The sequence below is a fragment of the Colletotrichum gloeosporioides genome, assembly GCF_011800055.1.
Source record: "Colletotrichum gloeosporioides strain Lc1 chromosome Unknown consensus_54, whole genome shotgun sequence".
NCBI lineage: Eukaryota > Fungi > Ascomycota > Sordariomycetes > Glomerellales > Glomerellaceae > Colletotrichum > Colletotrichum gloeosporioides.
In genome coordinates, this window is record NW_025544699.1 from 793,465 (window position 1) to 817,067 (window position 23,603).

General features: G+C 54.8%; 8 protein-coding genes across 8 annotated transcripts; 4 read left to right on the plus strand and 4 right to left on the minus strand.

Moving 5' to 3' along the window:
• Window positions 1–15: 15 nt before the first annotated feature.
• GCG54_00004726 (Peptidyl-prolyl cis-trans isomerase cyp15) lies at window positions 16–5,672 on the plus strand (the record flags this gene model as incomplete). The annotated part of the gene is made up of 9 exons (XM_045404771.1): window positions 16–79; window positions 134–1,794; window positions 1,853–1,984; window positions 2,607–2,669; window positions 2,743–2,777; window positions 3,112–4,176; window positions 4,223–4,250; window positions 4,393–5,529; window positions 5,586–5,672. 9 exons carry the CDS (start codon window positions 16–18, stop codon window positions 5,670–5,672), a joined length of 4,272 nt encoding a protein of 1,423 aa, XP_045262714.1.
• Window positions 5,673–6,792: 1,120 nt separating this feature from the next.
• Window positions 6,793–8,442, minus strand: GCG54_00004727 (uncharacterized protein; the record flags this gene model as incomplete). The annotated part of the gene is made up of 4 exons (XM_045404772.1): window positions 6,793–7,667; window positions 7,720–7,912; window positions 7,964–8,373; window positions 8,430–8,442. The coding sequence occupies 4 exons, from the start codon at window positions 8,440–8,442 to the stop codon at window positions 6,793–6,795; spliced, it is 1,491 nt and encodes a 496-aa protein (XP_045262715.1).
• A 1,217-nt stretch (window positions 8,443–9,659) lies between these two features.
• Window positions 9,660–9,893, minus strand: GCG54_00004728 (uncharacterized protein; the record flags this gene model as incomplete). The annotated part of the gene is made up of 1 exon (XM_045404773.1): window positions 9,660–9,893. One exon carries the CDS (start codon window positions 9,891–9,893, stop codon window positions 9,660–9,662), a length of 234 nt encoding a protein of 77 aa, XP_045262716.1.
• A 1,827-nt stretch (window positions 9,894–11,720) lies between these two features.
• On the plus strand, window positions 11,721–13,384 carry GCG54_00004729 (Eukaryotic translation initiation factor 2 subunit gamma; the record flags this gene model as incomplete). The annotated part of the gene is made up of 3 exons (XM_045404774.1): window positions 11,721–12,238; window positions 12,297–13,295; window positions 13,354–13,384. The coding sequence occupies 3 exons, from the start codon at window positions 11,721–11,723 to the stop codon at window positions 13,382–13,384; spliced, it is 1,548 nt and encodes a 515-aa protein (XP_045262717.1).
• A 315-nt stretch (window positions 13,385–13,699) lies between these two features.
• On the minus strand, window positions 13,700–15,346 carry GCG54_00004730 (uncharacterized protein; the record flags this gene model as incomplete). Its single annotated transcript, XM_045404775.1, has 4 exons — window positions 13,700–14,392; window positions 14,445–14,755; window positions 14,818–15,210; window positions 15,277–15,346. The coding sequence occupies 4 exons, from the start codon at window positions 15,344–15,346 to the stop codon at window positions 13,700–13,702; spliced, it is 1,467 nt and encodes a 488-aa protein (XP_045262718.1).
• A 793-nt stretch (window positions 15,347–16,139) lies between these two features.
• Window positions 16,140–18,456, plus strand: GCG54_00004731 (Nucleoporin NSP1; the record flags this gene model as incomplete). Its single annotated transcript, XM_045404776.1, has 2 exons — window positions 16,140–18,215; window positions 18,268–18,456. 2 exons carry the CDS (start codon window positions 16,140–16,142, stop codon window positions 18,454–18,456), a joined length of 2,265 nt encoding a protein of 754 aa, XP_045262719.1.
• Window positions 18,457–18,828: 372 nt separating this feature from the next.
• Window positions 18,829–19,292, minus strand: GCG54_00004732 (uncharacterized protein; the record flags this gene model as incomplete). The annotated part of the gene is made up of 3 exons (XM_045404777.1): window positions 18,829–18,868; window positions 18,929–19,060; window positions 19,162–19,292. The coding sequence occupies 3 exons, from the start codon at window positions 19,290–19,292 to the stop codon at window positions 18,829–18,831; spliced, it is 303 nt and encodes a 100-aa protein (XP_045262720.1).
• Window positions 19,293–22,409: 3,117 nt separating this feature from the next.
• Window positions 22,410–23,430, plus strand: GCG54_00004733 (14-3-3 protein-like; the record flags this gene model as incomplete). The annotated part of the gene is made up of 5 exons (XM_045404778.1): window positions 22,410–22,470; window positions 22,527–22,833; window positions 22,889–23,130; window positions 23,183–23,253; window positions 23,305–23,430. 5 exons carry the CDS (start codon window positions 22,410–22,412, stop codon window positions 23,428–23,430), a joined length of 807 nt encoding a protein of 268 aa, XP_045262721.1.
• Between the last annotated feature and the right edge of the window lie 173 nt (window positions 23,431–23,603).

Genomic DNA, 23,603 nt, shown 5'->3' on the forward strand with positions numbered 1-23,603 from the left:
AAGTTCACCGACACAATGGCCGACGAAGACTCCAAGTCAAACAAACGAACACACGAGGACTTCGCGGGACAAGATGATGGTATGTGAAAATGTTGCGCGACGATGCGCTTCGGTACTGACAATGCTTCATCAGACAGCTCCTCCGACGATGATATGGGCCCTCAGCTGCCCAGCGAGGCCCCGAAGAAGAAGCGTCGAGTCCTCCCGTACGAAAAGCTTTATATCGCCGCCCTACCCAAGTCCTCCCGATACTCGAAGTCCCTGATGCACAAGGAGCAGCTTTCCTTCGTGACCGTTACGCCCTTGACCGACTTCATCATAACTTCCTCGACCGACGGTGTTGTAAAGTTTTGGAAAAAGGTGGCAGAGGGTATTGAGTTCGTCAAGGAGTTCAAAGCACACAACGGCGAGATTAAGTCAGTCTCAGCCAGTCAGGATGGAAGAAGCTTCGCAACAGCTGGAGAGGACGAGACCATCAAGATCTTTGATGTTATCACTTTCGATCTGCTAGCCATGCTGAAGCTCGCTTTTGTGCCTCGGTGCATCTGCTGGGTCCATAACAGGGGCGCCTCGCTACCGCTGCTCGCTGTCTCCGAGGACGCGAATTCAAACGTCCACATTTTCGACGGGAGGGGAGAAAGACAGGATCCCATTCACACAATTAAGTCGCTTCACAGAAGCCCTGTATCGATAATGGCCTTCAACAGCGTCTACGACTGTGTGATCTCGGCCGACGACAAGGGTATGTTGGAGTATTGGCGGCCAAGTGAAGACTACGAGAAGCCCGACAACGTCTTCGAGTTCAAGGCCTCTACGAATCTCTTCGAATTCAAGAAGGCAAAGTCCATTCCCACGTCCATCACCATCTCACCGACGGGCAAACATTTCGCAACCTTCTCCCAACCCGACAGAAAAATCCGCATATTTGACTTTGCGTCGGGCAAACTTTACAGGACTTACGACGAGTCCCTGCAAGTTATTGAGGAGATGCAGCAAGCAGGATCTGGACTTCAGAAGCTGGATCCCGTTGAGTTCGGGCGCCGATTCGCGGTGGAGCGCGAGATTGACTCCCCAGCATACAAGCACAAGGCCAATGTCATTTTCGACGAATCTGGGAATTTCATCCTCTACGGCTCCATTGTTGGCGTCAAAGTGCTCAACACTTATACTAACCAAGTAGTCAAGGTATACGGCAAGGAAGAAAACTTCAGAGCCGTCAACTTGGCGATATACCAAGGTCAACCGCAGAAGAAGGGCATTACCACCGTAGAGATGGGTGCCTCGAGCAACCCCCTACTTCAGGAGTCAGAGTCGAGAGATCCGATTCTGATTGCCACAGGCGTGAACAAAGTGCGGTTCTACATGTTCACCAATGACGAGGACATATCCAAGTCGGTCAGAGATGTGCAGAACGAGAAACCGACTATGCTTGGACAGAAGAAGGCTGCCGAGGCTAAGAAGGCAGAGACTGGAACCGCAGCGGTGATCCACACGACATACGGCGACATCCATATTCGCCTCTTCCCTGATGCGGCACCGAAAGCCGTCGAGAACTTCGTCACTCACTCGAAGAAGGGATACTACAATAACACCATCTTCCATCGTGTGATTCGAAAATTCATGATTCAGTGTGGTGACCCCCTGGGTGATGGTACCGGCGGCGAGAGTATTTGGGGCAAAGAGTTCGAAGATGAATTCAGCAGCTTGAAGCACGACAAGCCATACACTGTCAGCATGGCTAATGCAGGCCCGAACACCAATGGCAGTCAGTTCTTTATCACCACAGAAAAGACGGTGAGTGGCGGCCCAGCCCCCTTAAATGTGCTTTCGCTAACGTGTGGGTGTGATGAAGCCTTGGCTGGATGGCAAGCATACAATCTTTGGACGTGCCACGCAGGGCCTGGACGTCATTCACAAAATCGAGAATGTCCGGACGTATAAGGAAAAGCCTGAGGAGGACATCAAGATCCTGAACATCGACATCGTGTAGCCGGTAGAGCGGCAAAGCAGCAAAGAGCCGCCAGACGGCAACTAATGAGACGAGAGCCCAATGATCCCGCACGCCCCCACGTAAGGGCTGAGTGAAAAAGCAATGCGACGATGCAGCATCCCCGCAAGTCCGATGAGGCGGCGGCTAGTCAAATGAGCTTCACGATGCAGCCGCATGCCGATTCAAGTCCACCCAACTGAGTGAGGCTGTTGCTGCTCACGTGGACGAAAGAGGCCAGCATTGGGCCGCTTACATTCCCGCAATCGGCGCTGCATCACCGCAACCCAATTCGGGCCTGATCTCGTCGGCCAATGACTTTACTTAAGGATGAGGTCGGGACGCAATGCTTCTATTCTTTCGTTTTCGCCGTCGCATGAAACTGACATTGTTTCCAAAAACTCTTATCAATTTCCAGTCGGTGGATATCGTGAAAAGTGAAGTCGGCTCACGATTCCACTGCAAGCAAGTTTGCGTAGACACTTGCACCGCACCGCGTACCTGCGCTGCATATCTGCGTATCATACCTAACGAACCAATCATTCACCCTCGACCCCGCCCTTTTGTCCCAGCTCGTCCAGAAGGCGCCTTGAGACTGGGCATGAACCTCGGGTTGTAGCATGCCGCGCCCAAAGAAGCCGGGGGCTCCAGAACCGAAAAGGCGAAGTCGAAATGGATGTTGGTAAGTTCCGAGAAGGAGTGCAAGAATCTACTTCAGGGCCCTATATTCTTGTTGTGACATGTCACTCACTCAGGTGCAGGCCATGCAAAGGTCGCAAGGTAAAGTGCGGTGAGGAACATCCAACATGTCTCAAGTAAGTTCGCATTTCTTTCCTCGAAACACATCCCAAAAACAGACTTCCTTGGTCGGACCAACAGCACTGGCTGAAGAGAGGTTTGATCGTTTTGCGCCTAGCATAGTTCAAAATATCTCATTCCGCCCTGATGGAGAAACTCCTAGTTGAAGCAGGATGCTGCAAGTTTCGGGTAGACTCTATTGACGGCGTCCATGAACATGGAATCGAATCATTGTTTCTCCCGATCCTTGAGACTTTGTCCCCCATCAAACACCAGATACTTAACACAAAACTTCAGGCAAGATCTGACTAACAAACAGCAACTAGTTGTCAAAGGACAGGAGAGATCTGTGATTATAGCGTCCGATTAAATTGGGAAGGTCGTCGGACGAAGAGGTCTTCATCGTTTGGGACCCCAAACCATGCCAGTCAGCCATTTCAGGAGGCCACGGCTTCGCAGAACCAACCGCCATCGTTCACCCACACATTCTCCGTCAATGCCACATCCACCAATATACAACCAAAGCCGATGGTACAACGCATACAGACGGCTCCGAGTAGTATCGAGCCCACAAGGAGGAAACAAGAACCCACGGATATGCGTGTCTTTGGTATCAACGAAGCCGGAACGAGCTCCTTTTATTCCACACCACCGCAAGAAATCCAAGCGAGTGTCCCATCGCCTATCATTCCCAAACATGTCGTTGACAGTTTTGCCTCTCTCCGTCGCAGTTCATCTGGGACTGTAAGCCCGTCATCACAGCGGCCCCACAAACGATCCAAATCGTTTGCCGAACCAAGTGACTCTGAGTTCCATCGCCAACCTAGCCTGCTAGCTTCTCCGGCATCACTTGTAGGAGCGAGTCCTCCAATTTGTCGGATGCGTTCCAATCCTGGCCCCAAAGTTCGGGCATTGCCTTTAACGCCAGTGTCCTCAGGATTGAATCCTGAAGATGACGCAGCAACTCCATTGCTTACCCTCCCGTCACCAGCGTCCCCTGAAAACAGCAGATTGTCGGTAGACTACCTATTATCGGGGTCCCCGGACTTAGCTCATCGACCAAAGAGGCACGCTCAGTACAACTTCGGACCACCTCTGCCAGACCTACGGCCTAAAGAGGACGTATCGGAAGATGCCATTTTCTATGGCTATGACCTCGGGTTTCGAGACGCCGATATCAATCAGAACAACGATTTAGGCGCTATCTCCAAGACAACCTCGGACGGTGAGAGTTCTATGACTGTCATGAGTGGTGGACGTGGTGGCTTCCCGCCTCTTCAACCCAGGGGCATTAGTTTGCAGAGCAGTATCCTACCTCGAATGACAGGGGGCTACTATGACAGGCCCATCTTGATTCGAATTCCTCGTAATCTCGAGCCCCTTCCTTCAAAGTAAGTAGCAAGTCGCGAGCCTTTTGGAGATTCTAACACTTGGTAGGCTTCGAGACAACCCAATGAATCTCTTGGTAAGTCAATCCGTGGTCTGCGTGGCACCGCGTTTGTGGATGAACCTACTAACTGAAATAGTATTTTGTTCGTGAGCTCCAATCTCGTCTCTAGAGGCTCCGACTAACTTTCACACAAAGCATCATTTTCTTAATCATACAGCAAAGAGTAAGATTTCTGCTCAGAGATTCAAGCACGGCGCTTACACATAAAGTTCTTGTGCCCTACGATGACCCAAGTTCCAATCCATTCCGCACAGTCCTGCCGCAAATGGCCACTCGAAACGACCACCTCTTGAGTTTGCTTTTGGCATATTCAGGCAAGAAACATGTTCATGCTCCAGGGACATCACAAACTAATTCCTCAGTAGCGTCCCACCGGGCCAAGCTTCTTCGTCAAAGGGAACCCGAGATGAGAATCGCCCTTTGGGTCCAAGATATTTTTCCCGTCCTCCGCCTAGCGTTGGGTGACAGGGAACAAATCATCTCCAACACAAGCCTCGCAACCGCCATCATGCTTGCGTCTCTGGAGATCATATCCCCCACGGCATTCGGCTACGAAATTCCTTGGCAGACGCACTTGAACCTTGCTCGCGATCTCATGCGAAGACGTCTAGCCGATCTTCGAAAAACCTCTTACAGTCTTGAAGAGGACCGCGTCTGTTCCTTCTTATGGAGCTGGTTAGCCTACCTAGACGTCTTGGGAAGCCTCAGCGGCGGTACGGGTTCCGAACCATCTAGGTCATGGGTCCTCGAGTACACAATGTACAACAACGTTGACGACAAGTATAAAATTGACTGTATCATGGGCTTCACTACAAATTGCGTCCAGCTGCTTGCAAAGGTATCTGAGCTCGCCCGCCATTGCGATATGCAGCGCATCAGATCTGATGGCCAAGCTCGACCGGAATGGATTCCAGACACTGACTGCGTCCGCCGTGCCCAGCAGCTTGAGCGGGAGTTGATGGAGAGTATGACACAGCCGTCACATCCTTGCAGACATGTGCAGAATGTCGAGGCTAGGGATAGGCAGGAAATGGTGCTGATGAACGAGGCCTTTCACTGGGCTGGGCTGGTCCACATACATCGGCGTGTGTTCGGCAAGTTGTCAGGCCACGCGGACGTCCAAGGGCCTGTGCAGAGAATCTTCTCTTGCATGGAGTACGTCAGGGCCGGAGGCACCGCGGAGACGGGGTTTCTGTTTCCCATGTTCACGGCCGGGTGTAATACGCTTAACGAGGATCAGAGGTCGAGGATTCTTGAGAGGTTTAGGAGTGTGGAGGGAAACGGAATGACACAGGTACGACGCTGTCCTCACTTGCGTTCTACTTGTTGAAGGCTAATGTCCCGGCATAGGTCCACAAGGCGAGACGACTGATGGAAAGGGTCTGGATGACAGGACAGCCATGGGAACCACTCTTGTGTACGGAGTTCATTGGCTGACTGAAGAGTTCAGTTGACGGTCTTTCTATCTTGTATGTTCCTGTCAGCTTCGTTATCATAGGGGTTTGTCGATGGTCTAGGCTGAGGAGTGTGGTAGGGGTATGGCTGGGTTCTTGACGACATAGATGAATTATGACATCGGCATATACGGCGTGGGAGGGCATGAGAGATTAGGCAGGAGCATCGGAGATGTTCAATGAACTATGAAGAAACGTCTTGGTTTTTCTGCGATTTGGGCTTGTCACAACACTTTTGAACAGCAGGTCCTTATAGAGGCCTCGCTATTGAAGAGCGTCTAATTGTATAAGTGTTTGGGATGAATTAATGTCTCGTGGACACTAGATAGCAAAGAATATATAAGGCACTTCAAGAAGCAGGAAAAAGCCTACAGACGTGTAATTTTGAGAGAGGGGGAGAGGAAAAAGAAGGAAAGACGGAGAGGACCAGCGATATAAGCAAAGCAAAAAAAGTCCAAAAATTGAACGCTGGTCAATCGCGGACGGGAATTGAGCCCGACGTGGGGGTCGAACCCACAACCTTGAGATTAAGAGTCTCACGCTCTACCGATTGAGCTAGCCGGGCGATTAGAACCCAGCTGATCTTGTTGAGTTCAGCACGCGATGGAGACAATCAAAGTGGAATTCCGTTGTCGGTAGTGTTGTCGTTGGTGGGAGAAGTGGAAAAAGGGTAAGGGCACGGAGGAGCCGGTAAACTGGGGCCATCCTTCCGGGGACCTCGCCGGGGGACCAACTAGTAAGTAACCATGACTCAACTAGGTCGCCGCATCATTAAGAAGAGGACCAGGAATAGGAACAAGAAACGAGGGGTTAAAAAAATTATACAAGGGTTGTAATTACTGCCTGTTCGCTAACGTATGTCCAAAGAGCCAATCCTCATGACCTGTGGACGAAATGAAAATGGATGTTTCCCATCTTCGTCTTGCCTTTCCCAACGCCTGAATGGTATATAGATCGACTCGTGTCGAATTGTAAGAAAAAGGAGACGTGTAAAAAAAATCCAGCTCAGCTGATACAAAAGAAATATAAACAGTCTCCTTTTTTGGTGGCACGTCAATTTCATCCTCATCCGTCTCGTACATCATATCAATCTTTTCCCCGTCTTATCTGGTGCCAAAGTTGAACTGGTGTGGTGGCGGGCTCTTTACGGGAGCATCGGCGTAGGCACCCGGAATAGGCACAGCCTCGTAGACGGGCTCATCAGCCGCCATCGGCGCGTGGCCCTGAGGCGACTCGGACCGCTGCTGGACTGGCGGGAAGTTCGGCTCGGGGCCGGTGGCAGAGGTCGGCGTGAAGCCGGTCGCGTTGGTCTTTGGTGTCGCAGACGGGGCCTTCGTTGGGGGAGCCTGGAGCTTGAAGGTAGACTTGGGCTTGGCGAAGCTGGACTCTGGCTCGACGAATCGGGTTCCGGGAGTGAAGGGAGAGGCCTCCTCGATCCGGGACAGGTTTTCGAAGGTCGCCTCCGGGTGGCGAGGGGACATGGTGTACTGAGAGTAGAGACCGGGAGACTTGAGGCCCGGAGTATTGGGGGCGGACTGGGAACGCAGCTGGGCGAGGTAGAGGTCGGAACGAGCACGGTCGCGCATGTCCATGGACTTGTGCAGACGGCGCTTGGTGTAGTAGCGGTAGAAGACGATGCTGTAGAGGAGAACGCAGATGACGTCGATGACGATCTCGATGACCATGCAGATGAGGGCCCAGTTCTGGAGACGGCAAAGCAGAGCGTAGTCGACCTTCTCGCTGAAGACCTCGGCACGCTTGTTCTCCTTGCAACTCCACCCCCACATGTCCTTGCCTCCGCCGTTGTTGCGACTTGACTGGAAGATACCGGCGGCGACAGCCCAGAGAACCATGGAGAGGATGAACCAGCCGATGGCGAAGAGCGTGTAGTAGGTTGCGACTTTCTCGGCTCGGTGGTGCCCACCACGGCAGTATGCGATGAAGACTCCGAGGCAGACGGCGAGAGAGATGGAAGACACTGTGGGGACCGTTAGCAAGAGATGTCGGGTTGACAAAAGTTAGCTACTGACTAGTAATAACAAGGACTTGAGGCCAGATAGCGGTGCCTTCAGCCCATGGTGGCAGACCACTCTGGGCGGGAAGCTTCCTAGTAGCGTTGAAGATCTGTAGGGTCGCGGCGATCATAGAAATGATGATCAGACTGCAGCTAAAGTTGACGCCACGAAGAGCGAACTTGGCCATGCGAACGCGTGTCTTGATTTTCTGTAAAGGTGTAAGCCAAGATCACGATTGGGTGATGACCGGACAACATACGAGATCACGGGCCTGCTCCTTGTCGGTTGCAGCTTCGCGCTTCTCGAGAATTTCCTCCTCTCTGAAGGTCGGGCTGAGGGGGTTATCAATCTTGCGTGCCGGTGTCCCTGGCACCCTCATGGCGCTCTTGAGTGGTGATCTCGGTGTCATGGGGACGGCGACAGACTCGCGGTTGCCGTTGTTGCTGATGTAGCCGAAGCCAATGTCGCCAGGCTGGGATTGAGGAACTTCTGATCTCGCGGGAGGGTCGGCAAATGGCGATCGAGTCCCCTCGACAGGGGAGTGTACTGACGTTGCTTCCGCGAAACGGGGAGTACGAGGGGGCTTCAACGATGAGTCGGATGAAGACGAGTCTGTGGATGCTGATCGAGTCGGCGCGAGGTTTAGTGCGGCAGGCCGCCTCTTGTCATCTGGCAAAGATGTTAGATTGTTGCTGAACAATATGTCTTTGTTGTTAGAGACGTACCTTGAGGGTTCATGATTGTGGAGGTTTTTGTCTGTGTCTCCAGAGATCACAGAGAACAAGAGAAACGAGTCTAGTATATTGGAAAGGCAACCTAGAACTTGGGTCGCCAACAGGAAGGATGAACTCAGGACATGCGACAGATAGCGAAGATCAAAGCAGTAATGAGGCACGATAGGAATCAGATTTGGCGAGACCAGCTGTCGGAAGGGAGGAGAGAGAGGTCCAGCAGGCCGGTTCCTTGGGGATGAAGGTGGTTTTGAATTGGCGCCGCCACAGAGTAGGTCGAAGGCAATGCCTCTTTTACTGCAGGAGGGAGATCAGCATGGTGTAAGTGGGACGAAGCGGGATGGGGACTTCTACCTGCAGAGCGGAAGGGTAGGATGGCGCGAATTGAGCAGGGCTCTGATAGGTGAACCGCCAGGTTCCAGGCCGGCGATTCGGTCGTGATGGAAATAGACGCCCACGAGAGTGGACGGGGTGGTGCCGAGCTGTGGTTGGCCCGATGCTCTGAGAGCTGTCGTGGAAACTCGCCTGTTCCTAGCTGGCGGGTACTAAATCGAGCGAGCTCGTTTTTGTGGGCAGCGACTACTGACACAATGAACGGGTAGTCTCTTTAGTTTCGAGAAGATTGCAGCAGACGAGGAGCGGTTCGGCTTGTTAAGCAGAGAAGACGAGAGAGAGGAGCAGGCGCAGGAAGAGGCAAACCAAGGCGGAGGAACTTTCAATAAAGCCAAGGGTTGCGCAGTTTTTCCAACTCGCTGGACGAATATAGAATATCCAAAGCAACCCCAAAAGGCATCTAGAGAGGGGAAAAGAGGCACGGATGAGGAGAGGATGCACCCTCGGTCATCTCTCAGAGTAACCGACCTCCCCTACCCAACTTGCAGCTTCTACCTGGATGGCCATGTACGTACTCTAACTGTACACTGATACAGAGAGCGAGAGAGAGAGAGAGAGAGAGAGAGAGAGAGCGTCCTCGACAAAGCTCACTGGAGCTTGGCGGCAGTTGCAGTTGCATCCGCATGGTTCGACGATGGACGTAAGGATGGTGATTGGACGTTGACGTTCAAATTGAGAGGAGGCAGGCTAGGTGAACAATGATGTGGTTGGACGGAGGATGGAAGAGGAGGCTTGCGGAACCCTTGCTCCTGATCACCCACGGGCGCCAACTCTTCCAAATCGATAAGTCGACCCTTGCTACCGCCCGCCTCCCCTGTCCGTCAACTGCAGTCATGATAGGCTCAAATCGTACAGGCGCTCCGGATGCCACATGCTTGCACGTTGGCACAAGAACACCCGGCCAATCAGCGAGTAGAGGTGCGTGATGAATGTCCAGCCACATGCAGCTCCGGCGGTAAGCAAAAGTTGGGGGAAGAATTGGGTGAATGGCAAACACAGGATGGCCACAACGCCTGCGCGGTCGTTTTGTCTCTTGCGACTCTGCTCCTCACTCACTCGAGTCATCTCATCCCGCTGAACTTGCTCCAAGCGGCACAGAAACGTGCTCTTTGCTGTGGGTCTACAGACCATCAATCAAGGTCTGCCCGTCCTTGGCTCGCAGAGTAGGCAAAGCCGCAGAATGACAGGCGAGTTGGCGACTGACCGTAGCGTGGTGGTGTTTGCATGCAGGCTGGCTGTAAGATACACAATGTGTGATATAGGTATAGCCATGGATAGCATTTGCCCCTCCACGTCTACCACCCTCAACGGAGGCACCAAAATCTCACGTTGGCCATGCTGGGATTTGGGGTAACCGACAATCGCAGTCGCAGTCCGGGCGCCCGGAAGCCTGGCAACAGCATGCTTTCGAGCCTCGAAGATGATGTTGCGTGTGCTGGTGCGACTAATTGCGTCGAGCCTGGGTGTTTGGGGTCGACTGCCGTCGATCCGTGAGACGCGCCGACAAAGAATAGAAATGGATATCACCACCTCTTCCCAGGCGTGTCGCCCTCCACCTGATGTTGAGGAATGAGCTAGGCGCCGTCCGGGCTATCTGTCAACCGTCAGCGATCGCCCTTGTACTGCAGATGGTGGTAGGCAGGTTCAAGGTAGGTAAGACTTGGCCCGTGTCCCGTGGTTTTCCATCTCGTCCGAACCTATTTTTAGGAATTTCGACCAATCAGAGAGACGTGATGGGAGACGAGCTGCTGTAGCCTTTTTCTTGTACGTGGCCGATGGTGTGGTGTCTATCCTACTCGTCTGGGACTGTGCCGTGATCCCATGGCCCAGTTTCAACGCCGGTTGACGGGATGGCTGACCTCCTAATGCCATCTCATCCCGAACCTATCGTCCTTTCTCTCTTCTATTCTGGAAGGAGCAAAATGTTCCTTCGCCCCGGCACTGGTTTCAAGGGTGTCATGTCTGTCGCTCGCCGAAGCTAAGGGCCACGGGCCGACGCCGGTGAGTGACAAATCTACGTAGTAATAAGAGCTGCTCGTCGAAACCACTGGCGACGATGTTTCTCAAGTCGCGCAAGTCTTTCTCGAAGCTTTCGAGGAGACTCGGAAGCATGGTTTTTCTTTGTTCATAGGTGACTCAGAAGCGAATCAAGTGGCACCATGCTCGGGGCCGTGGAATGGAGAATGCTAATTGGTTTTTGTACTCGTTCTACGAGTGCCAAGCTACATTGGATGGATTGTTGGCTCGTCCATATGAGGACGTCGTCAATGTGAGGAGGATCCAAGCCTCAGACGTCTCTCAAGGTGTTTATCAGAGACATCAGCCGAAGTTCCAACTGTGCTGTGTTGAAATTGACTCAGAGACGACACGCTGGTGGAGAAATGGTGACGGGTTTGTCCCGCCTCGGCATGGTGGTAGCTAGAGAAAAATATGCCTGCGATGAAGGAAGCACAGATATTGCCTGCCTCTCCAAGCTCCTCAGAAGTCTCTAGTAATGCTGTCATTCGCATCATGCTGAGATGGGATTTAGAGTTGGGGAGAAAGGGTTCGCTCTTTGGGCACTCACCTCCTCCACATGAGAATTGCCCGGAGGGGCACCCTTATCTTATCAGTCCAGAACGGGACTAGCGTCGAGTCACCTCTTTCCACAACCTAGAATTTCAAGAGACGCTCGTCGGCGAGGAAAAATCAACCGACCCGACGTCACGAAGCCCACGAACTGAAGCGTCATCTTTCCCCCGGTACCGTCGAAACCGTTAAGGCCAATACCTGAGTCAACAGGCGAACACAAAGTCCAAATTTTTCGACGCCCTCCGCCCGTCGCAAAATCCCCTCGACAAAGCCGCCTCGACAAACTACCCCGCCATCAAAACCACCAAACTTGTCGCGACAATGTCTGCCAACGGCGATCCCAAGTACGACGATATCGACTCCGAGTCTGACTCCGGCGAGTCTGTGGAGGAGCAGACCGAGCTCAACGAGGAGAAGGGCCTCAAGCCTGCGCTCAAGAAGTCTTCGAACCCCGTTACCGCCGACACCACAGTCCAGCGCCCCCCTCTCCCCCCGCAAACCGACCCCAAAGACCTCGACGTCAAGACCCTCACCCCTCTGACCCCCGAGATCATCGCCCGCCAAGCAACAATCAACATCGGCACCATCGGTCACGTCGCTCACGGAAAGTCCACCGTCGTCAAGGCCATCTCCGGAGTTCAGACCGTCCGTTTCAAGAACGAGCTGATCCGTAACATTACCATCAAGCTTGGTTACGCCAACGCCAAGATCTACCAGTGCGACAACGCCGAGTGCCCTCGCCCGGGATGCTTCAGGAGTTACAAGAGTGAGAAGGAGGTCGACCCTCCCTGCGAGCGCGAAGGATGCAGCGGTACCTACAGATTACTGCGCCATGTCTCGTGAGTTGTCTACAGAACGAGCTTACCCCGGAATCGTGAAATGCAAGGTGGCTAATAGTGCTCCACTTAGCTTCGTCGACTGCCCCGGTCACGACATTCTCATGAGCACCATGTTGTCAGGTGCCGCCGTCATGGACGCCGCCCTGCTGCTCATTGCCGGCAATGAAACCTGCCCCCAGCCCCAGACCTCCGAGCATTTGGCTGCTATTGAGATCATGAAGCTGGACAAGATCATTATCCTGCAGAACAAGGTCGACCTTATGCGCGAGGAGGCCGCTCAGCAACACTACCAGTCGATCTTGAAGTTCATCAGAGGAACTGTTGCCGGAAAGTCTCCCGTCATTCCCATCTCTGCCCAGCTGAAGTTCAACATCGATGCCGTCAACGAGGCCATCGTCAACACCATTCCCGTCCCCATTCGTGACTTCACCCAGGCTCCCCACATGATTGTCATTCGATCTTTCGACGTCAACAAGCCTGGTGCCGAGATCGACGACCTGAAGGGTGGTGTTGCTGGTGGTTCTATTCTGCACGGTGTCCTGAAGCTTGGCGACGAGATTGAGATCCGCCCCGGTATCGTCACGAGAGACGACAAGGGTGCCCTCAAGTGCACGCCCATTTTCAGCAGAATCGTCTCCCTCAACTCCGAGTTCAACGACCTCAAGTATGCCGTTCCTGGTGGTCTTATCGGTGTCGGTACCCGTATCGACCCCACCCTCTGCAGAGCCGATCGTCTGGTCGGTTTCGTCCTGGGTCTCAAGGGCCAGCTGCCCGAAATCTACAGCGAGATCGAGGTCAACTTCTACCTCCTGCGCCGTCTTCTCGGTGTCAGAACCGCCGACGGAAAGCAGGCCAAGGTCGCTAAGCTTACCAAGAACGAGGTCATCATGGTCAACATCGGCTCTACTTCCACTGGTGCCAAGGTTGCCGCTATCAAGAACGATGCCGCTAAGCTTGTCCTGACCAGCCCTGCTTGCACAAACATTGGCGAGAAGGTTGCCCTGTCTCGTCGTATCGAGAAGCATTGGCGTCTTATTGGCTGGGCCACCATTGCTGCGTAAGTCAACCCAGATCAGTGCTGAATGTGAAATTGACATATACTGACCGTGAAATAGTGGTGTCACTCTTGAGCCCAGCACCGCCTAAAGTCGGGCCGGACACTGAGTTTAAAAAAAAACAAATCTCAAAAGCCCCTTCTTCAGCATCACAGGAGTCTAAAAAAGAACCAGTCTGGTAGAGCCGACGGGGAGTAGGGGTTTGACGGCATTTTTTGAGTACCAGGCGGGTAATGAATGCTTATGACAGGACACACCACCGCGTTAGACTTGATGTAGCCGGGGCATTAGGAGCTCTGGCAACTCAAGACGGCGTAGTGTCACGATTTCACAGGGAATTGCAAAAGGATACTAGACGGTGTATGCTGATAGATAGGCCCGGAAGATGAACAAGCCTCTTCTATTATTATTTCCTGACCTTGCGTGCATGCTTGACCAGGTTTTCTATCACGCCTTCGAAGGCTTCTCTGTCGCCTATCTTTTCGTCCGTCTTTTTCGTCCAGTATTCCAGCACCTCCTTGGCGGTGCCTTCCATTGCCTGTAGTTTCGCGACGTGGGCCTTGAGCTCCTCGTCCGTCATGCCGTTCAAAGCCTCCTCCGTCGTGGTGCAGAGTTGCTTTGCGGACACAAGGTCCAGATCCGGTGCAGTCGGCGCGCCTTTTCTCTTGGACACCGATGGTTTCCCTTTGGAGTCAACTGACGTTGTGGATGCATTTGCTTCTTGCCGTACCCTCGATACTGAACGAGAGTCTGAGGAAGTTCGTGGTGAGCCTGACGAGTTGACCTGCAATGAAGGAAGTACAAGCTTCTTCTGCTTAGATGCAGGGAGAATCTCGTCCAAGTCAACTGGCACGCCGAGAGAGACGAGGAAGAGGCGCCTGATGCGAGAACGGATCCAGTCTGGCGGTGCGAGCGGTGGGGGAGCCACTAGTTGAGACCATAGCGATGCGCTCCGTGGGGTGAGGAAGATGGGGTTCTCCTTCGTTAATGGCGGGGGCGGTGAAACGTCGAGCGATTCTGGAGGGAAGAGTGTGTTAAGGTATGGGTCGACTGCTTGGAGCACGTCTTCGCCGTCTAGGCCATCAAAGTCGGGTATGGACTGAAATAGGGACGTCAGCTTTGTCGAGCGCGTAGTTTATCTAGATACTTACGAATGGTAATGACGGAGCTTGCGGCAAAGCAGGCGCAGGCGCAGGTGCCGGGGTAGGCGCATCGAATTCTGGTTGTTGGAATCCATCTTCAAAGTCGTCAAAGTCACCGTCCCCTTCCTCTCCCTCCTCGAAGTCGTCAAAATCGTCACCAAAATCGTCGTCATCGCCATCGCCTTCTCCGTCTTCCCCGGTGGGCGGCGGTGCAAGCCCAGCACTTGAAGGAGCAGAGGACAGGGTATTCTTTGACGGTTTCCGTCTCATACGAGGGGAGCCTGGAGGAGCGGAAAGCGCAGGTGATACAGGTGGGACATCTACGAAGGACGCCAGGTCAACGACGAATGCTCTTTAAATTTCAGGGATCTCTACATCGTACCGGTGTTGCTGCCGTCATCCTTGACATCGTCCTCCGCCTTGAGGACCAAGTCGGCCGGTGCATCTGCCTTACGCTTCTCTGCGTATTCCTCTGAGTGCGGCCCTGACGTGCCCGGCACCTCCTCGACAACCGTCTTGGGGATGGGTTGCCCGCCTGGTGAGGGTGGCGGAGCGGCATCTGAGGAGGTCTCTTCTTCGCTTTTGTTCTCCTGGATAGCAATCTCGTCCGGTTCGGCGTCGCCCTCTCTCATGCGGTAAGCCTCCGTGCCGGGAACCTCGCCGTATGACGGCTCGTCGTCGACCTTCTCTACACGGGTCTTGGGGATAGGCGACGTTCCGGGGCTGAGAGGGGCGGACTGCGCATCGGAGAAGTGATCTTCTGAGTCGGACTCAGCTAACGGATTGTTAGACAAACCAAGACGATCATCTAGGGAGCGAGGGGTGACAAGGGGGGTCTTACCCAGATCGTGCGCTCCAGGATCGCTGATGCTAGACCGCTTGGGCGGCGAAAGGGTCTCGTCTTCTTTCATGGTTTTTAAACTGGCGCTAATTGCGGGCTGTCAGGAAGTGATTTGGGAAGTTGCAAACACTCAAGGCAGTTTGAGAGTTATCGGTGATGAGGAATAGGAGTGGATGTGGAGGGGGTAACCTGTCGATTAGCGGATACGTCAGGTGTGGGCCAAGGGAGGGACGTTGCACGATGGTATCCCCAGGGTCAAAGTTCTAGCCCGCAACTCTTTGAGAACCAGAGGTGAAGAAGGCTTTCGGCCCCTGAGAAGACCAGAAAGAATAGACTTCTTGGGCAGGGAGGCAGGGCACCGAGCAGGCCCGAAGATGGCCAACAGGAACTGCGCAGCTCTACAGGTAGGTCAGCTCACCAAGCATCACGTGGGGCTAGATCCGGCTAAATCGCGCTAGTACCTATCAGTGAGTCTGAAGGTCACCATAAGTCCCTGGTCCCGGCGCAGCAGGTACCAGTCAAGCCCAGCGCGCCAGTGCGTCCGTCGCGTGGAGGCAGACCTGAAAGGCTGGAGCATCACAAAAAAAAAAAAGCTGTCGGTCGTCGTCAACAGCCATCCTTCCTCCGACAAGCAGTCTTTATACCCCATCGTAACTTCCCTGCGCAGCTCGACACACGGCCACCGACTGCGATTAGACGGCGAGAACACTTTTGGGGGTTCGATTCGCAACCCAATGCGAGGATAGTGAACAGCAACAGCTCAAAGCCCCTGACAGAAGCGACTTGCGACTTGCATCCTGCGAGAAATCGTCAACCATCACCTAGACAACATCAACCGATCGACATACGAAGCTCCGAGCACGATGTCCTTCAGCTTCGGAAACACAAGCGGCACGCCCACGTCAGGCAGCGGCACGAACCCAACGACTTCTGCGCCAGCATCCGGAGGTCTCTTCGGCGGCGCGGCTGCTGGAGGAGCGGGCGGTGGCTTTTCCTTTGGCAACCTGGGCAGCAACACGCCTGGAGGAGCTGCAGCAGGCTCAAGCAGCGGCACTCCTGCTGCCAGTGGAGGTCTGTTTGGTGCGAGTACCGGTCAGAAGCCCGCAGGCGGTGGCCTCTTCGGCAGTACGACACCAGCATCGACTGGAACACCGGCATCGACTGGCGGTGGTCTCTTTGGAGCGAAGCCTGCGGCAGGCGCATCCACCCCGGCCGCTTCTGGAGGTCTTTTCGGAAACACAAGCTCGAGCACACCCAGTACATCCGCTCCGGCATCAGGAGGTCTCTTTGGCGGAGCCGCGAGCGGCACTCCCGCTGCTGCATCGGGAGGTCTCTTCGGAGGAGCTGCGGCGTCTAAACCAACCTCGAACCTCTTCGGCGGTGGAAACACGGCAAGCCCTGCTCCCGCTGCTGGCGGTCTCTTTGGACAGAATGCCTCATCAACTCCTTCATCAGCCCCTGCACCTGCGGCTGGAGGACTCTTCGGGGGTATGAAGCCTGCGACGTCTGGAACACCAACCGCCCCGGCAACAACAGCGACGCCCGCGAAGCCTGCGTTCTCCCTCGGAGGATCAACTACACCTGCTGGAGCTCCCCCGACTGGTGCGGCTAAGCCTGCCGCTGGCGGTCTCTTTGGCGGCGCCGCGGCATCTGGCTCAGGCTCAGCTGCCCCCTCTCCTTTCGGTGCTGCGGCCGCGGCTAAGCCGGCAGAGAGCAACGCCGGCGGTCTCTTTGGCGGTGCTGCCCAGTCCAAGGCTGCTTCAACCGCGCAGCCTGCAAGCACAGGAGGCCTTTTTGGTGGTGGAGGTCAGACAACACAAGCGCCTGCCGCCGGTGGTCTCTTTGGCGCCGCAAAGCCCGCTGCCTCTCCTGCCCCCAGCGCTGGTGGGTTGTTCGGCCAAGCTGCTGCCACCACATCCGCTCAGCCCGCTTCCACAGCTACAGCAGCTCCTGCTGCCGGTGGGCTCTTTGGAGCCGCCGCTGCTAAGCCTGCTACTCCTGCAACTGCTGCCGCGCCCGCTGCTGCAGGTGGCCTCTTCGGTAACGCAGCTTCCACACCCGCAGCTTCCACAGCCCAGCCGGCGGCCAGCGCCGGAGGTTTGTTCGGTGCCAAGCCCGCTGCCACCACGGCCGCCACCCCGGCTACTACTGCTGCTGCTGCTCCTTCATCTCTTTTCGGCGGCGCGTCGTCCGCCGCCGCCGCCGCTCCCGCGTCCAAGCCTGCCGGTGGCCTCTTCGGAGCTGCCCCAGCTGGCACTTCTCAGCCTGCTACCGCCACCACCGCGACTCCCACAGCAACCACAACGTCGGCTACCACTGCCACCCCTGCCGCTGCCGGCGGTCTCTTTGGCGCGAAGCCATCTACTCCCGCTGCTACTACAACTCAGACCAGCACCGCGCCCGCTGCAAGCACGGCCGCTGCCGGTACTTCAAATGCTACGCTTGGTGCCTCTACCACTGGCCCAACCTCCCAGCTGCCTCGCCTGAAGAACAAGTCCATGGACGACATCATCACTCGCTGGGCCTCAGACTTGTCCAAGTACCAGAAGGACTTCAAGCATTACGCCAACCAGGTTGCCGACTGGGACCTGGGACTCGTCGACAACGGTGAGAAGATTCAAAAGCTCTACCTCAACACATTTGAGGCTGAGAAGGCGAGCCACGAGATTGAGCGCCAACTTCAGGCTGTCGAGAGCCAGCAGGATGAGCTGGAGGAGTGGCTGAACCGTTACGAGACGGAGGTGAAGGAGATGTTTTCCAAGCAGATGGGCCAGGGCGAGACTCTCGCCGGACCTGATCAGGAGCGCGAGCGCACTTACAAGCTGGCTGAAAAGCTCACGCAGAGCCTTGATGAGAAGAGCAGAGATCTGTCCAAGATGGTTAAGGAGATTAATGATATTTCCGGCACTCTGAGCAAGGGCACCAAGCCCGAGGATCCTGTAAGTTGCCCACGAAACTCGCTCAAACATGCAAACGCTAACAACCTCATAGTTGAGCCAGATTGTCCGTGTTCTCAACGGCCACCTGTCGCAGCTGCAGTGGATCGACACCAATGCCGCGTCTCTACAAGCCAAGGTGTCTGCTGCTCAGAAGGCAAACAATAACCTGGGAAGTCAATACGGAGCTCCTGAAACGGATGCGGCGGAGAGCTTCTACCGGTCTTACATGGGTCGGCGTTGAAAGGAACGGGATAGATCATTTAATTTTTCACGGTAGCACACGAGAGATTGGGAATCGACACGATGACTCCAAGACGGAGGGACGTTAATGGCTCAAGCCTGGACTTTTGAACTCGCTCGCATTGAGTGGGATGGTCGGCACGTGGGGCGGGTGCATCCCATATGTACATGTACACTAGCCTAGAATGTGGTGAATACCAGGTGTTGACAAGACAGCTTTCGATTTCGATGCTTTCGATGATTTGTTTGGGAAGCAGCTACAAAAATGCGCCAATTCCTGTGGATATCAATCTTCATGCGTATGCGTCAATTCCGGGCGTTTCATTTGTGGTTTTTTGACCGGCTCTGTCGGGTACTATGGCAATGACGTTGCTTAGTTGTGTTCTCCACCCTGGTTCTTGGTGATCTCGTCGCTGTTGAAACCTAGTTAGTGGAACTGAAGCTGGCGAGAAGACATGTTTTGCGAGACATACATGTGATCAGAGAGCTGCTGCAGGTGAGCCTGCTGCTCGGCGAGCTTCTTCTTGAGCTCGAGGAGCTTCTCGCGCTCACGTTGGCGGATGGCCATATCCTCAGCAGCCTTCTCACGGCGCTGGAAAGCGTCACTGCGAATGGTCAGCATTTGAGAAGCTTCAGGAGAACACATGAACGATCGGCGGCAGTTGCCAAACCATCGTACGATGCGATTGAGCGGAAAAGTACTCACCCTTGACCACCCATCTTGGGGGGAGCTCCAGTGTCGCCCTCGGACATAGCTCTGCTGGTGGTGGTGAAGGCAGCTCTGGAAGCAAGGGTCAGAGGGCGGGCAGCGGCCTTGGTGGCAGCGACGCGAAGCATTTTGGCGGTGTTTGGAGGAGTGATTTGGAAGAGGAGGATGTGCAATAGCAAAACAATTGCAGTTGAAGTTTGGGTTGTCAAGATGGCCGATGACGATGGTGCTGGGACCTTCGCTTTTTGTGATAGGTTGGATTGTGGAGGTGGGTGGTCGGTGCTGACGAGCGCTAGAACGGGGGAAAGGGAGATCTCGGTGCTGGTTAAATGCCTATTGGCAGGAGGGACCGAATAGAGGGGAGCTGCGGCTGTGATTTTGTGTGGCTACGCTCCTCTGCCCTTCTGCCTGCCATGATCTGATCCTTGGAACAAACCTGGCCTTGGAAGGCGTAGGAGGGCGAGGGAGCTTTCGGTCAACTTCTTTACCCGAGTACGGGAAGTGATACGTCATTTTGACTGTAGGTTGAGGTACTTTGCTAACAAGGAACCCGCCGGCATTTCTCGGCTTCGATGCTTGGTGGGCAGAATAATTGAATAAGACCATATTTACTCAGGCCACTGATGTCGCCCGCTTTCGGCCAGCGGAAGGGCGCTTTGCCTTGTCCAGACTGTTGGGACTGGCAGCTGGACGAGTAAGCATTTCGTCCATGTACCAAGCCCGCATATTCCCGCGATAGATGGCGGCCTTGTCCCTGCAGCATGGACGACCACGACCAATGCTACTGACTACCTTTCTGCTAGAACCCGTGCATGATTGTATCTCATTCGGGCTCCTGTAAGAGTCATCAAGCTCGTGACTTTCTCTGCCCGGCTCGTGTGGTGATGGACGACAGACCACAAAACAGATTCGGATAGGCTAGCCGGTCTCCAGATCTACGAAGTGCCGTCCGAGAGCAGTAGCGTAGCCTTGAGGTCATGTCATCTCCGGCAAGGCTGAATCTGGTTCACGACTGGGATGTCCCTCTGGTAGCTTGAGATGGGAAAGATGGGGGGAGATGGCTTGTGCGATCTGTCTCTTGCAAGATGGCGCGGCTGACGGGGTTTGTCGCGCACGAGTGGTGCGACGTTCTCCGTCTTTGTCTTGCAAGGTGAAGTGCCCTTAGCGGAGAGAGCGAGGCGGCTACTACGCGCTGTATGTCGGCCGCGGGTGTAAGTGCTGCCTCGACGAGCATGTCTCCGTCTTGCTGAGCCTAGTTCTTATGACGATGGCTGCGATTTCGCTCCGTCTCGATGCATTGGAAATGTACAAAAAGGGCACATGGTTTCTGGTCTAGAACCCAGACAGGCAGGGGCCACCGAGAAAGCACCTAATTATGGTTCAAACGGGACTGCCGCTACCCAACTACAGGCAAGGCAGCGGGACTGCACAAGTGCCTGAACTCAAAGGACGACACCGATGGGCACGGAGGACGGCGATTGCATGAAAAGAAGAGACGAAGTGGGATGGGGAGACGGGAAGGAGGGGTTCGGCTTCGGTTTTTGGCATTTGGGGTCCCTGATGTGCGTGTGGCAGGCCACCTCGCGGACTGCAGAGCTGGAGAAGCCTGCGGTAGCTCAATGTCTGAGCATGCCTCCTATCACCGTGGGTTAGGAGGAAGCATGGGCATGAGCATCAGCATCAGCATCAACGCGCTGAACAGTGGCACGAAGAAATGCAGCATGGCTTATCAATAAAGTACATGGCTGCAGCAAGAGACAGGTATTCGCACTTGCTGAGGTCATCAAGACTTGCTCCCGCTGGTGCACTTGAACTGCCTGATGCCAGGTACTGCTTGTCAGCCGGCGGCAGCAGAGGCATTCGTGCCAGAGTCCACCGACCAAGGCCGACGGCCCTGGGGAAGGGGCGCCGCGTGCTGGGGAAGTCGATCCACGCAAATAAAGAGCATCCGACGTCAGGTACCACTTTGTACCTCTCTGTCCCCCCACCGTGTGTCGCAGAGTCAGGTTTGCAATAAAGGGGGATGGAAACCCAGCAGTTGACCGCGAGGAAGGCACGATTCAAACAGACTTTGGCGGCGCTGAGGGGGAGATTCGATAGCACTTTCCCCTCCTCAGACCCTCAAAAGGCATACGCAGTCTCAGCCGCAGCGCACAGCCGCCACACCTTATGCTACCTCGCGGTACCTTACCTCACTTGGGCTGGGCAACTAGCAGTACTACGCATGCGCGGTAGAGGTGAGGAAAGGAAGGCATCTCTGTCCAGTCCGTCCCGCCGTCTGGGCTGCTCCAGGCCGCCTAGGTACCTAATGCAATTCACGTGAGCCAGCCATTCCAGGGCTAGCAGTACCAAAACACAAGGGCACCTGCTACAGTGGATGCGAAAAAGGGGATTGGCCAGCGTGCTTGCTCGTCCAAGCCAGCCAGTAAGGTACTGTCTAGTGAAAGTCGGGACCCCGTTCCCAGTAGGTCCCAGTCCACGTCCAGTCCAGTCCCCGGCCAGTCCACCACGTCCAGTCACTCCCAGGCCCAGTCACTCACTGGTCAGTCGCCGCCTTGTCTTGCCCGGTGCAGTGTCCAGAGCCCCTTCCTCAATTTCCATCCATCACCTTTTCGTCTCATCAACTTTCCCAACTTCAAAACTCTCGCACTACATTAGCAAACGTCAACACACCCGCCTCTCTTCACCCTTCGACGCATCCCCTTCCCCTGCTCCGGATCTTTCGAGTTTCGACACGGGATTTATCCATTGCCAACTATCCATCGTTCCACCAGAACATCCCCGCCGTCTTCAAAACATCGCACCAAGGTACGTGGTCCCCTCCCCCATCCCCCCGTGCCCCCTCTGTCGTCATCGCATCCCTCGCCGCAATCTCCTTCCACCGATTCCCAACAACCGCCCTCGCCAAAGACCGGGCGACCGCTCCGAGACGATGCCGTTCATGCCTTGATCTCTTCCCGATTGAACGACTCAACAAGTTCGCGCGCCCTATCAAGATCGGTCAGGCGCGAAACCCCACCAGGAGCGGGGAGCCTCATTCAAGTGATGAAGTCAGCGAGGCGCATACGCCGCGATTCGCCCTATCCGTCCTCAATCGCCATGCCCGCCCTGCCACCCTCAATTTGCCTCCTTCGGCGCCTCTCGTATCGAGTTCTTCCTGATTCTCCATTTTGAGCGCACAATCATCGTCGCCGCCGCCTACACGTGCTAATCCGTCTCGACCGCCACAGATCATAACCGCCAAAATGGGTCACGAAGATGCTGTGTACTTGGCCAAGCTTGCTGAGCAGGCTGAGCGCTACGAGGGTACGTGGTTTCCGTCGCTCATGTACGATGGATTATACTGATGAACGGGCTTTCAGAGATGGTCGAGAACATGAAGATCGTGGCCTCTGAGGACCGTGACCTGACCGTCGAGGAGCGCAACCTGCTCTCCGTTGCTTACAAGAACGTCATCGGCGCCCGCCGTGCCTCCTGGAGAATCGTCACCTCCATCGAGCAGAAGGAGGAGTCTAAGGGCAACTCTTCTCAGGTCGGCCTGATCAAGGAGTACCGTCAGAAGATCGAGGCCGAGCTCGCCAAGATCTGCGACGACATCCTTGACGTTCTCGACAAGCACCTCATTCCCTCCGCCAAGTCTGGCGAGTCCAAGGTGTTCTACCACAAGATGTAAGGATGGACGTCCAAATTGGCTATTCGAAAGCAATACTGATTACGTGAACAGGAAGGGTGACTACCACCGCTACCTCGCCGAGTTCGCCGTTGGTGATCGCCGCAAGGACTCCGCCGACAAGTCTCTCGAGGCCTACAAGGCTGCCACCGAGGTTGCCCAGACCGAGCTTCCCCCTACCCACCCCATTCGTCTTGGTCTCGCCCTCAACTTCTCCGTCTTCTACTACGAGATCCTTAACGCTCCCGACCAGGCCTGCCACCTGGCCAAACAGGCTTTCGATGATGCCATTGCCGGTTAGTACCACCGATGTCTATGCTATGATCAATTTGCTAACTATGCTATCAGAGTTGGACACTCTTAGCGAGGAGTCCTACAAGGACTCTACCCTCATCATGCAGCTGCTCCGTGACAACCTGGTAAGACAAACCGACGTTTTTGTCAAAGATAGTCGAGCTGACTCGTTTTAGACCCTCTGGACCTCTTCTGAGGCTGAGCCCGCGGCGTCAGGCGCCGCTGAGGCTCCCGCTGCGGCCAAGGAGGAGGGTGCCGCCGAGGCACCGGCTGCTACCTCTGAGGAGCCCAAGGCTGAGTAAGGGGTTGGTTTCGTAGCATTCATTCTCTGCAAACCTGCGTTATTCGCCGGAATTTGGGTGGACTGGTGTCTACGGAGTGTGGACTGGAGATTTCATTTTGCGAAAGGCATCGTTTAGGCAATACACAAGAATCGTGAAGGGGTTGATTTTTCCTACGGGACTAGCTGAGGCTA